Consider the following 13,678-nt stretch of genomic DNA (forward strand, 5'->3'; position numbering starts at 1 on the left):
TGGTTTTGGACTGTAAGTGACCAAGTGCTCACTGCTGGATGTAGACTGACAGTGATGATGGATACATTTGGCCTACACACAGTTATGATGGTTAAATGTTTTCTTTTCTTTGCTCTTTGGACAGAACTGTGAACACTAGAGACCTGGAAATAATCTGATTGCACTTCAGTAATCCAGTGTTTTCTCAAGTACCGAAGGCCTTGTTTTGAAAAGCTGCTTGTTTACCTTTATCCATCTTCAAGTTTGCAAAAAACAACAGGGGAGGGATGACAAAATTTGCACCTTGAAACATTTCAGGGAAACTGTTGTGCTAATGTTCTTTTTTTGTTCGTTTAGCTAATTGTTAGATAAGGGTTCCTAGTTCAAGTATTCCTTGTTTCTCCTTTACAGACTTTACAGTAACCTGATTGAGTCTTTTTTTTATTATTATTTTCATATCAGTATCATGTAGAACATGCCACTGGAGGCTCCCCACTTAACTGCAGACTTTGCATATTTCTAAAATGATCTTGATGAAATAAAAGACTCACTCAGTGTATGTTAAAGCTGAACTCCCTTTTTAATGTCTAGAAAAATGTTGTTGCTTGTTGTTTCATGTGCTATTTAAAAATGCAAAATTGAGTATCTTCAATTTTGAATGGAGAAGAAAAATTCCTTATTACCTAATGTGAAAATATTGGCAGTTCAAAATGCAAGTGTTGTACCATCACTAATATGTTTTAATCTACTGGCAAACATCAAAACATTTTTCAGCATGTGCTCTAATATATTACAAAAATGTTGAGTCCCTAGATTTGTCTGTTGGTGCAGTTTAAGGTGTTAGGCTTTTTAAAATGTTTTCCTTTTGAATTACTTATTTATCTACACTTATGGAAGTATTATTTTATTGTGTACATAACAGTATTAGACCATTGAAGTCATGTTTTGTTCATGTTAATTATTCCAAGTGTTCCATCCAGTTCCAGCTCTATAACAGTGGCTGCAAACTGCATATATATTTCCCTTCCCCTAAAGCCTGCATTAAATAATCTATTTAACCTGAATTTGCCTGCTTTTTTCAGCATGAAGAGTTTAACGAAGCATCTTCTGAAATTGCTACTAAAAGTAATAATGCAGCCTCGTTCTGATGTCTCCTGTACCAGATAGACTGGCTAGGTCATTACTTTAAAGAGTAGCTCTCTCAAAACCTGCTACGAGCCACTGGCTGATCCTCAGCTGCAGCAGGAGCCCTCAGCCTCCTCCCTCTTGCTGTTCAGAGATCCTGTAGAACTGTTTTAGACTTTAGAGCAGTGCCTTAGGTGAAAGGAGAAGTGTATTTTTGTATGATAGCTGTTTGTTCTGGCAGAGACAATCATTCTAACAAAGATGCCGGTATTTTTTCTGTGCTGGGATTTGTTGGCTGGTCCGATCCAGCCCTGTGTAAATACGTGCGCACAGTTAAATAAACTTTGCAGTTGAACAATGCTTTATTTCTGTAATGTTAAATGTGACCTTACCAGGCCTCTCCACCCCTTGCCACGCTGACCTGCCTTGGGATGCACTCTGGTGCTGCTCTAACTGCTCCAGATTCCCACACTAGCAGCCTGTGTGCTTGGGAGGGGATTTGCACTAACAACACCTTCAGCTCTTGCTGTGTTTGTCCGTGCTGATGGCGTGTTCTGAACCGAGGAATTCTCTAACCTGCTTTTCCCTGCCAGCCTTTGCCTTTCCCCTGCAGCAGCAGCATCTCTGTGTTGTGAGGGTGAGTCCAGCAGTGGAGCAGTGACCAGCAAGGTGCTGCCTTTTCATTTTCTTGCGAGGGTTCTTTATCAGTAGTTGAAAGGGAATGGCTGGAGCAGATCCAGTTGATAAAGTATTTCACTGCTGTGGGAAAAAACCTCCTTAAACCAGCACTGAGGTTGCTGAAGTGTGGTGGATCTGTGCATGAACAGTGGCTGTACATATGCTCTCCAAAGGGCTTTTTCACACAGGCTGTTTCTGGCAGATGGTCCAGTGTCAGTTATATATGAAAAAAATTAATTAGTTTATGGAAATTTTTGCTTTACTCCTCAGATATTTAAGGGTGCAGTGACAGCACAGCTGACTCTTACTTTGCCAGTATCAGTGTAGTAGACTTGGTTTCAGTAGCTCAGCCCTAAGAATGTCAATCATATAAGATATCAAAATGAAAAAAAAAAAATCCAGACTATGGATTCCAAGCAGGCACTAGTCTCACTTTTATTCAGTCACTAAACATACACTGACATGATAGGAGAGCTAGCCTTGTATGAGCTATTTTTAAGGCACTTGTAAGTGCATGTGCATGTTGTAGGTGAAAGATTTACTACTTGTTAATGGATTAATAATTGTACATAGACAGCCTTGTTTAAACAATGATATAAAAAAAGCTGATGAGGAAAACTTGCGGGCAAACCACACGGAAATCAAGACTAAAACAAGTTTATGGAAACTTAACTAAGCTAAATGTCACTGCCAAAACATTGTTATCTGTTCATGTAAGATGAAGCCATTCCGTACATGTGCTGCAATGTGGTGTTGTAGAGTAAGCTAAGGTATTTATTACTTATTAATGGTGTAGTGTTTGTTGTGTAGCTGTACTTGTAGAAGCATAATAATGGATCCTTCTGATCCCACATGCAATCTTTGCATCTCTGTGTCAGAGGTACATGCCTTGTCAAACCCACTTCAGTTAAGTGCCAAGCTTAATCATATACCAGATAAGCTTAAAACTAGATTTGTTTTAGTTTAAGCCACACACAGATGATGCAGTGTGTGGATCTCTAAATCTAACAGCATTTCAAGCCTTTATACTAGGAGTTACTTGGAAACAAGGTTAGATTTTTGCAAGGCTACATGCTTTTGTACTGCAAGAGCTTCAAAAGTCAAACCCAGTATATTGAGGCTAATTTAGTTCTTACACTAAAATGAAAAAAGTTAAAATTCTCAACATGCAAAAACCTGCTCTTTTACCAGGGCTGTTTGGGAAAGCAGGCCTTTAAAATCCATCTTACATCTGCTCATTTACAGTCGTTTGGGACACTCAGCACAATAAATTTTTCCATTATGGCAAACAAAGCGCTTGTTGGCCAGCCCACGGGCACACTTTGTGCATTTGAAACAGTAATCGTGCCAGGACTCATCTTCGTAGTTAACCACACTGGTTCCTCTTCCAAATCCTGCTAGGAGAGAACACAATTATAGGACGGCGATAGTAGCGCTGCCTTGGCTGGGCATTCCCACCAAACAGCCCTGCCTGCTCCTGCTGCCCCGTGCTTCCCCAGGCTTGCCTGAAACACCAAGGTGGCAACTGAGCCATGGTTTTGTGGCATCTTCTGATGTTTATTGAAGAAGAAACCTAAGCATAAGGCTTGCATGGCTTGTCTCTGCAATGAATTTTTTCCCTTGGCTCCTTTCCTCCAGCAAACAGTCAAGGAGAGATGTGGAGCAAGGACAGGTTGGGCTAAACACAGATCTGTGCTCTAAAATTCCCTAAAATGCAGGATGGAATTTGAGCTTCATGGGACTGGCAGGACAGTGCCCACATTCCAGGGCTGAGCTCTGTAATCCAGTGAGTTTCAAGTGTAAAATACATCAGAAGGGGTACAAATGTCCCTTTGGCACAATAAAACACCACTCAGTTTAGACTTAAGGGTCCCAAACTAAGATATGGGCGGGAATAGTTCTGGTTGGGGGAGTTTTGAAGGAGGTACATTTGAGACATGCAGGGGCTGAAGAGCTCAGTTACCAGCTCAGCCTCCATCCAGCACAAGCACATGGCTCAGGAGTCAGATCACATGTAAAATGCTGGGATTGGGCTTGGGTTACCAGACCTGCTTCTGATGTTACCCATCCCTGAGCTCCCTCTCTTTGGGAGATCACTGTCCTGACCTTCAGCACCCACTGCCCTCGAGCTGCATTTAACCCAACATACCTGTAATAGGATTCTTGCATCCAGCACACTTCTTGGCAACACACTCCTTGTAGCATTCAACGCAGTAAAACTGATCCTCCACAGCTGTGAAGCGCTTCCCACCCAGTTGCTTCTTGCAGTTGGAGCAAATGAAACACTCGGAATGCCAAGGCTGTTCCTGGTAAGTGAGGCCTCCAGAAGTGATGGGCTGGGGGAGAAAGAGCAGAGGTGTGGTTTAGAATTAGCAGGGGAGAAGAGAGGGGACACAGGCAAGGGGTGTAGGGTAGGAAAGCTTTGTCATGGAGAGAATCTTTTCAAAGTTTGCATCAAAATTTAATTGCACAGTGCACTTGAGTCCCTCTAACCTGAAATCCCACCTACCTGGCGCTTTCATAATGCTTTCTTTTACCTGCAGTAACTGAAATTCCACACTAATCAGTTGCAGAAGTTGTAAAACAGCTACTATTTCACTTACTGAATATTCAGTACCCTACAGAGCTTAAACTATGCCCAAGGCAAGTGCAAGACAGGTATCACTTGGTTTCTGCAGTGTTTCCATCAGCTAACCCAACCACCCCTGCCCAGATCCAGTAATGCACAGGAACCATCAGCTCTCCCATCATTCCACCAGCTGCTGGCACTGGCATCTCAGGGGAAGAACATCAGCCTTGGTACAGCCTCAGCATGGTCTGCCTGCTGGTTCACCCTCCCAGCTCCCAAAAGGCACACGAGGGCTGGTTCTGGCAGCTGCCTCTGCAGAGGGGAAGGACTTACGTTCTTGCACTTAGCACAGGTCTTGGCAAACTTGTGCTCATGGCAGGAGACACAGTAGAAGTCATCACCCTTGGGGAAGAAGCTCCCAGATCCAATCACTTGCTTGCACTGGCTGCAGGTGAAGCAGTCCTTGTGCCAGACCATCTTCTTGTACTCAACATTTTGGTCTCCTACAACAGATAAAAATAACTTGTCCTGTGAGATTTCAGGCCTGTGGCAAACGCTTTTCCTTGTGCAGTGTAACATCTGTGGGCAAGACCTGTCCATAGCTACGCCCAGGATTTCAGGAATGCAGACAAGGGATGAGCTGGTAATTTCTGTAGCTGATTCTAGCCAGGGCTTGCTAGATTTTCTTAAAATAGTTATCAGCTGCCTGAGCCTTTGAGGACCTCAATTTACCAAGCAAAGCTTTTGGTAGAAATAGTTTAAGACTGACATGAGGGTTAATGGCAAAGCAGCCTTTCAACACTTGAATAAAATGGACAGGTGAGAGCAACAGTCAAAATTTACTATTCTGAGGTGCTCCAGCCTTTCAACTGTCATGCCCTAACCCCTAACTGCAGCCTCCACAGCCTGATAAACCCCCCTGGTCATGCCCTCAGACCCATCACTGGCACAGTACCTGCAATAATGGGCTTGAAGCAGCCCTTACACCTGGGTGCATCCTCAGAAGCAGTGCAGTTGCTGCACCAAACCTTGTTGTTCTCCCTCAGCATGAAGGGCTCGTTGACCAGGGATGTGTAGCACTTGAAGCAGCGGAAGCAGCTGTCATGCCAGTAGCGGTTCTTGAAGTGCAGCTCCTGCAATGAACAGAAAGGGAGGAGAGAAGGAGTGAGAAGCTTTTCTCTCCCCCTGAGCAGCCCTAAAGCCAAGCTCCTGTCTCACCAGCCTGGGCAGTAAAGGATGGATTTGTTGTTCCTAAGTTTGTCTGATTCAGTGGATAGGGCTGCAGCTCCTCTTCAAGCACTTCAGGGAAGGACATTTAACCAAAATCACTGACACAATCACATTCACTTTGGACTTCCAGGGCGGCAGAAGATGCTTCAAACCAACAGTTTGGAGATTTGAGGTTCTGCAAGTTCTCAGGTTCTTGCATTCCCTCTAGTTCAGGTGTACGTTATTATTGCCACAAACATTTATCTGGCCCTGAAGCTATATGCTAATGACTTCGGTAATACCATATTTCTATACATAAGCAGCAAACCAATTTCCAGTTTTTATGGAGATCAAAACAGTTTCAACCACCAGGCTTGCAGATATTTTCAGGTCCTGCAGTTTGTGTTTCTTCATGTCCTGCCTGGTGTTAGTGTCTTAACATCAGAGATGCTATTACAAATTGGCATAAAGAAAAAAAAACCCAGCAGAACCATCTTGCCATCCAAATGCTCTCAATACATATATACACAGAAAGAACTCTTGATTTCCATCATGAAGCAGTAAGCATCTGACAAAAATCAGACCTCAGCGCTTTTCCCAAATTATGAGTTTTGCAGGCCCTATGCAGGCTGGCTCCCTGCAGCTCTCTCCAGAGCAATTCAGCATTTGGTCATGTGGCTGGATCTAGACCCTGGAATGAGATGCTGTGCCAAAGCAGCCCACCGTGAGCCCCCCTGTGCGCACCCCAGCGCCGCTCTGCCCGATGAGCACACGGCCGGCAGCCAGAGACCCCAAAGAGCTGCTCAGAGCCAGACCAGAGCAAACAGGAGGCTGATCAGCCTCTGCCTCTGCTCATCGCCCACTGAGGAGCTCAGCACTGACCTTGGAGTCGGCCCCGATGGGTTTCTTGCACTCGATGCAGGTGTTGGCGCAGAACTTGTCGAAGCACTTGACGCAGCAGTGCCGCCCCTCCTTCTGCACGTACTTCTTGCCCTGCAGAGGGTCGCGGCAGTAGTGGCAGTCGAAGCGCTCCGACATGGTGCCCACGGTGTAGCTGCCAGGCCCTGCAAGAGCACAGCACCTGAGGGGACAGCACGGCGGCCCCGAGGGCTGCTCCAGCCTCCTGGGGCTGTGCAGGTCACTAGGAGGAGCGTGGCTCAGCAGTGAGCGTGTGGTGGTGTTATCACACCTCAGGGCTCCTCTATAGAGAAAGGAGCTCCAATCGGGAAGAGCAGAATCCCAAACCAGACTTTTCCCCATCCCCTGGTTAAGTGGAAGGATGCTAGGCTGGTTTATTTACACACTGCACATCGAGCAAGGGTAATGACACCTGATCACTCCCTGGGAGTCTTTAGTTCATCACTGCAGGCCTGTGAGGTCCTGGCTGAGGCACCTCTTCATTTGTGTGCAGAAGTCACCAACAAACACAAACAGAGTGGAATTGTTTCCATGTTTTCAGCCTGAACCCACAGCCAGCTGTAGCCCTCCAAGGCCTTTTGTGCTGGATAGTTGTACAGCTTCCAGCTGCCTCTTTTCACCAGGCTTTCACATATAAAATCATAAGGGGAAGAAAAAAAAAAAAAAGCCAAAAAAAACCAAGAAAAAATCTGCCTCCATGTAGAGATATTTTTCAGTTCACACCACCAAGGCTCTGCCAAGGTCTGATGTTCCACCATGGCCAGGGAGCTGTCAGCGTGTGTGGGGAATCTTGACTGGAGGATTTTCCACTTTGGCTCACCCTTTCTCCCCAGACACCCATCTCTTCCTGCACTCCCAGTCTCCTGCTGATGGCTCCCTCCATTCCATGCACCCTTCATCAGCACAAGCCACCAACACTCTTGCAAGGGGCTACAAGGGCTCTGTCAGGATTCAGAGAATCCTGGACTGGTCAGGGTTTGAGGGAACCTTAAAGATCATCTTGTTCCAAACCCCTTGCTAAGGACAGTGATACCAGCCACTACATCAGGTTGCTTAAAGCCCGATCCAGCCTGGCCTGGAGCACTTCCAGGGAGAGAACATAAGAGTTACAGAAGCCCATGGAGTCTCAGAGAGGCAGCTCCATCCCTGCCCCAGGTGCCCAGAGCCCCAGCACTGCAGAGCCCATTGCCCTGCACGGCCAACACAGGGGGACACAGCCATGAACCTTCTGCATCGTCACCAGCCCCATGGGGAATGTGGCTGTGGGCTGGCAGCAGGGACTGCCAAGAGGAAATGTCCTCTCTTCCTGACAGCAGCAGTGTCAGCACAGAGCAAGGAAGGGAGAGGACAGAGTCAGGCCATACAAATTGCTGCTGCCTCCATCACGTGGCCTCTCCTTGGACCACCCCAGCCAGCCCTGGGGGCTGCCTTGGAGCCTGCTCCCCACAGAGCTCAGGGGTACAGCGGTGCTCATTCCAGCCCTGCTGCTCCAAGCCCAGCACAATGTGCCTTTATACACCAAGCCTGAAGGGGTTCTGGGGTGCAGAGAGGGTGTGTCACTCCTGGCTGTGCCCTCACAACAAGGCAGGGTCAGTGGGACCCTGTTGGGCTCGCCCTTGGCTGCAGGATTCTCTTGGTCTGCCCTGTTATGGCCTAAAGACCTGTTCACAGGATTTTCATGGACACTTGCCCACCCCAGTAATTCCAGACGTGCCATCAGCTACAGGGCCCAACCTCACCAGACCCCTGCAGCCCACCAGGACCAGCCCCACACTGCTGGGTACAGAGCCAGAGGAGCCTCTGCATGAATGAACACTTGGCCATCACAGCACAGCATCTGCCTCATCTGGGCCCAGGAAGAGTGGGACTCACACTGTTACCTTGCAGGCTTTCGAATCCAAGAGTCATCACACTATCTCCTCTTTGCCACCCTCTCAATAACATAGGGCCAGAACAAGCTGAAGGATTTATATTTCAGAAAGCAGGACAGAGAGCCCTAAAGAAAAGTTTCACACAGGGAGGCTGCAGCAGAGATGGAGGCTCTGTTCACACCCTATTCCTGCCCCTAAAACTGACAGAAGCAGGCTGGAGGTCAAGCTGGTAGGAATTGTACTTTGTGGAGGGTCCAAGGTCTGGAAATAATCCCTTGGCAAGGCCAGGGGATGCCATGTCCTGCTGACAACTACACCGAGGGCTTTGAGGTACCTGTCCAAGCAAATGAAACAGATAAACAGCTGGGAAACATGGAAACTATGTGAGCCACCACCAGCTCTGCAGAGCTCTAGCAAGCAGGTGGGTTTTATTTGGAAGAAATGCATTTGCAGAGTCCAGGGCAAATGGTATTGAAATGTCCCTGATCTCAGGTTTAGGGTTGCTGTCAACCTGAACACATAATTTTGGAAGTATGGCTCAGGGAGAAACACAACCCCGTGTTCCCATGTAACACATCACGTGCTAATGTGAGACACATTTATCACAGCAGCTCTGCAGCTCCACAGGCAAATTAACACCGGGCCTGGAGCCCCCAGTGCCAGCAGCTTCTGCCCGCCTCGTGCCACCTCACACACCAGAAAACAAACCCCTCTCATGCACAGCCAGGGGCATGAATTTGCTTCCAGCTTTTCCAGAGGCTTCCTGCCCTCAGCACTATCACTCCTGAATTCCTGATCCAGAGCCAGGAGAGGCACCTCTGTCCCCTTGCCTGCAGTGAAGATGCAGTGGCTGCTCGTGTGCCCTGCTCACCTGTGCCACGCCTGGAGCCCCAGCAGGCAGAGCATCCCACAGCACAGGACAGCCCACCCTGGGGAGGGAGCACAGGAGCCCTGGAAGCCACCAGTGTGTGGCAGTGGAGCCCCAGGCCAGCAGCAGCAGTGCTGGGACCACCAGATTATTTTCCCCAAAAGGAGCAAACATCTGTGGGCACTTCAGAGCTCAGGTTCATTTAGTGTCCTACAGCTGGTCCCCTCAGCAGTCCTGTCCCCTCTCATGGAAGGTAAACAGAGCAGCTATTTCTCGTGCTCTATTTAGAAATAAATGTATTTCTAAAGCCTGCTTGGCAGCAGGTCATGGGTTTGGAGTTGTTTATCTCCTTAATAACCTGTTCACCCTCCAGCTGCACCAGGTCCCCACAGCACAACTTTCCAGAGCTTCCAGGTATATTAACCCTGGCCTGTCTTTACTGTCTGAAAAGTAGGCAGGTTTTGAAACTAGGGGTACACTGGGTACATGGAAAAATCATCACTTCCTTGGGGTCTTTATTCAGTGCCCTCATCATCACTTCCCACATGAGCAGTGCAGCAGATGCTGAGCACAGGGTAGGGATCCACACTGGGGTACAACAGTGCTACAGCCACCCAAAACCAGGGAGAGCAGCCACCAAACCACCACTAAAACCCAGAGCACTGAACCTCTGTGCTTCTTTTCACACTGCTGGGCTGAAAATGAGAGCAGATGTTTTAGCTGGGAAGTCACTTGAACACAAGTTTCTGTGGCTGTACCTTTGCACCGACTATGGCATCTCCGAGGTGACAGCCTGGTCTCTTGTTCAGCCCCAGGAGAATCTCACACCCTGAGGACATGCACTGATCCAAACCCCATGTCAGCCCGACATTGAGGTCACAGAATGGGGATTTAGAAAGCAGAGGAAAAGCATGGACAGGCTGGAGCTATTCCCCCTCCCAGGCATGTGCAGAGGATTGTTCTGCAGGAGAGGAGCAGGTGAAACAGCAAGAACAGGCAGCTGGGGGGAAGGGAAAATGCAGAATGTACCCATCCTTAAATAGCCTAGAGAACTCTCAATAAGATGGAGAAAAATGCAGCCATACTTCCAGAAATGAATCTCACTCTAAGCAAGGGATCCCAGTCCCAGCAGCCCTGGCAGGGTGCTCTCTAAATGTAGCTCCCTGATGGATTTGGCTACAGCTGGAGGGCAGGCCAGGCCAGTGGCCTTCTCAGGTATCAGGGTATTTGGCACAAAGACCACTGGAATACAACCCTCACATTTACCTGACCAAAGAGGTGCCAGTTTGCCTCTTGGCCTCTGAAAGCATCTTCTACTTTACAAAAACAGCCCTTGGACAGCCACAGCTTCCATCCTTCAGAGACCTCAAACACTGGGGCCCCAGGGGCTTCCAAGGGCACCAACAGCCAGCAGCCACAGGGCTGGCTGAGGCTCAGGGCCACACCTGCACCCTGCAGCACGGCCAGCTTTGGGATGGGAAGGGTACAGACCTAAGAAGTGCCACCCCACAAAAACTGCTGCATCCACACAACCCCTGCCTCCTGCTGGGCTCCTGCATCACCCCGGGCTGCTTCATCCCAGTTCAGCCAAAAAACCCGAAGCAGCATCACAGTGGTTTGCACAACAAATGGAACCCAAGCACTCAGGGAAGGAAGCTGAAGCACAGCTGATAAGCAAAGCACTTAGCACAGGCTATGTGTTAATGTCTCTGGGGAATATGTTTAAATGTGATAAACCACCAAGGAAGAACTTGAAGTGTAGTCTCTAAACACAACCAGAGAAACTGTACTAACACTTCACAGATTATTCTGCCACTTAAGAATGAAGATGAGGTTGGAGTTGTTAACCCTCTGCCCGACACACAGTTGCATATGGAAGGAAAAGTGCTTTTTGATTCTACATTAGTTTTATTTTTTCTCAGCAGACTGAGCACACAGCCCCACACTGCCAGGCACTGGCTACACCTGCCTGTTTCAGATCAGTCCTGGCAGCCCTGGTCTGTCACCTGAGTTACTATTCTCAGCATTCCTCTATGCTATGTCGCATGCTTTGCTATAAATACCTGGGAAACCCTTAAAAGAAGGGTCCTGTTAATCCCAAATGCAAAGTGACACTCAGGACTGCACTGGCACAATGCCTAGGGCAACCAACATTGCAAAGCCCAAGAAAAGAAAGAAATCTCTTGTAGGTCGTTTTTGCTGGGAAGGCTGAAAATACCAGAGCTGTGCTCTCCCATTGCCAGGCTGGGGCACGTGTGAGTCTCAAACTCTATAATTCAAAAATTAATCTGTTGATAAAATGAAAGCTTCTTTATTTAGAGCAAGAACAGCTCCAAGTTCCTCAGGCACTTGCCAGAAACATTCCCTACGGTCCTATTGCCACCATGTGTGAGCACATCCCAGTCATTACTAAATCTCCACAGTTCCCCAGGGAAGTAGGGACATGCCATTTATTAAAAATCGCTGGCCCATCCCCACAAACGCTTTCCCCAGGGATTGCTTTGGCACTCAGTGCAGAGCTCAGTCAAGGCTAACAAGGCACCACTGCCTCGAGTAAGGCTGAGCACTTCAGGCAGAGTTTAAGCAACAAAGTCCAAACCTTTGAAAACTAAACAAATCCTGGTCAGTAACTAACTCTGCGGCTGCATTAAGTTTTGTCCTTTGAGACTCCCCTGTTGTGTTCCCAGCTAAGCACTGCTCTGCCCCCCTCAGCAGCTGGATGCCCTTCTCACACCCATCAGACACCGTGCTGTGACTGCTTGGCAGCAGCAGTCCAACCTCAGCATCTGCTCAGAACACCCTGCAGCATTCTACAGCACAGCACTGAGTCTGTGAGCTCTTGCCCCAGGGGACACCCCCTGAGGAAGAGGAGAAAGAAAAATTATATAGCTGAGAGTATAATGGAAGGATGCTACAGCACTGGTCAGTCTTGTGGGCTGAAATTAAACATCTTCTTACATCAAATGATACCACAGAAGTCAGATTTTACTCACAGTGGTGCCCTGCATAACATGTGCATCCCACAAACAAATCCTGAGCAGTTACGTGCTGCGTGAGCAGCCTCACGTGTGTGCCTCATCCTGGGAAGGTGAGCAGGAGGCTGAGCAGCAAACTGTGCCTTTTTGCCCAGCTTTGAGGAGGCTCCCTGTTCCCAAGTCCCAGGAGCACCCCTGGCTCCTGGCGTGCAGCAGCTGAGTTTGGTGCCCAGGGGAGCTGTGCCCTACTGGCACCCTGTCCCCACCACAGCCACCTCGGGGCTGTGTCTCACCAAGAGACACAATGGCACTGCCTCTGTGCTGTAGGGCTGTGAATAAACCCTGGATATGCACAAAAACAGCTGCTAAGAGAGAGAGAGAGCTTCCCAAAGAGCTTCTGATTGTCTTCAGCTGCAGGGCTGGAGGAATGAGTCAGGATGGGAAGACACCCATCCTGACAAGTAAAATATGATCTCAAGATTCCGGTCAGTGTTAATGGAAAAATTAACATTTTCCTGTCACTGGTAAGGGTCAGCCCATCTGAACTAAAAGATAAACAGAGAAGAGGGACTAACCACAATCTTCCCACCAGAGCAGAGCAAACCATCTGGGTTTACACAATGGTCTCCCCTCTGCCCTGGGTTTCTCTGCTTACTGCAATAAACTTGCTGCAAGGAGAATTGTCCCCCATTTTCACCAAGTCTTGCTCAAATATCAGCTGAGCCCCAGCCTTCCCACAGCAGCAGATACAAAAACATTTAAAATCCAATGCATTTTACAAAACAAACGAGGCCACCAGCAGCACTCTGCTCCAGCACAGCCTCCCCCTGGTTATCAGCCCATTTGCCATCAGGAGTTACAGCTGCAGATTGCTGGGGTTTGAGTTTGAATTCAAAGTTATTTCTCTGGCACAGGAGCCTTTTAGCAAAACCTTCCTCCCCATTCACCAGGTGTACTCCCACAACACCTGGCAGCACAGCCACTTTACCTGTGTGCCTGTGGAAAGCCATGGTCAGCAGTCACCAGCAGCCCCTCAGGTAATGGAGTTCACAGGCTGATAAGGAGCTGCCCCTTTTGATAACATACATTTAAACTGAGGCTATTAATATGGACAGGACTCCTACCAGATGTCCACTCCCCTCCCCAGAGATCTCAACCTTAATCCCCCTTGGAAATTCTTACCATTTTAGGTGATCTGAGGGAGAAGAATAGGATCCTGAGACCTCTAGGTCTCTGCAGGCAACAGTCAAATACCTGCCCAGCTACTCAGCACCCAAATTAGTCCCAAAGGCAGAATGAACTCATGAACTTGACCCCATGCTGGTACTATTTGGCCTTGGCTTTAGAGTGAGATTGTGTCTCATAACAGTCCTGAGCTAAATTACAGACCCAACGTGAGTGCTGCTCTGCCATGGCTGAAGGGAAGAGGTGACCACAGCCCTGTGGGGGCTGGGGGGCTGCAGCCCCAGGAGCCAGCAAGGGGCTG

At 48.2% G+C, this 13,678-nt stretch overlaps 2 protein-coding genes across 4 annotated transcripts in view; one reads left to right on the top strand and one right to left on the bottom strand.

Moving 5' to 3' along the window:
* The window catches only part of MAP7D3 (MAP7 domain containing 3), a 43,036-nt gene extending 41,572 nt beyond the window's left edge, over positions 1-1,464 (top strand). The window contains exon 21 of the mRNA XM_041484985.1: positions 125-1,464. Within this exon, the coding sequence (XP_041340919.1) occupies positions 125-132 (8 nt within the window). The 3' untranslated portion in view covers positions 133-1,464. The remainder of the gene's footprint in view (positions 1-124) is intronic.
* Positions 1,465-2,192: 728 nt separating this feature from the next.
* Positions 2,193-13,678, bottom strand: part of FHL1 (four and a half LIM domains 1) — a 28,658-nt gene continuing 17,172 nt past the window's right edge. The window contains exons 1-6 of one of the 3 annotated variants that reach the window (XM_041485000.1): positions 13,181-13,321; positions 6,443-6,624; positions 5,307-5,484; positions 4,685-4,854; positions 3,932-4,118; positions 2,193-3,176 (exon numbers count right to left, since the gene is read on the bottom strand). In XM_041485000.1, coding sequence (XP_041340934.1) covers positions 3,022-3,176; positions 3,932-4,118; positions 4,685-4,854; positions 5,307-5,484; positions 6,443-6,624; positions 13,181-13,202 — 894 coding nt within the window. In that variant the 5' untranslated portion in view covers positions 13,203-13,321 and the 3' untranslated portion in view covers positions 2,193-3,021. Of the gene's footprint in view, positions 3,180-3,931; positions 4,119-4,684; positions 4,855-5,306; positions 5,485-6,442; positions 6,625-13,180; positions 13,322-13,678 lie in introns of those variants that run through there. The other 2 variants (XM_041484999.1, XM_041485001.1) reach the window with 2 other exon arrangements.

This window comes from Pyrgilauda ruficollis, unplaced genomic scaffold (genome assembly GCF_017590135.1).
Source record: "Pyrgilauda ruficollis isolate IOZ18807 unplaced genomic scaffold, ASM1759013v1 scaffold7, whole genome shotgun sequence".
Lineage (NCBI taxonomy): Eukaryota > Metazoa > Chordata > Aves > Passeriformes > Passeridae > Pyrgilauda > Pyrgilauda ruficollis.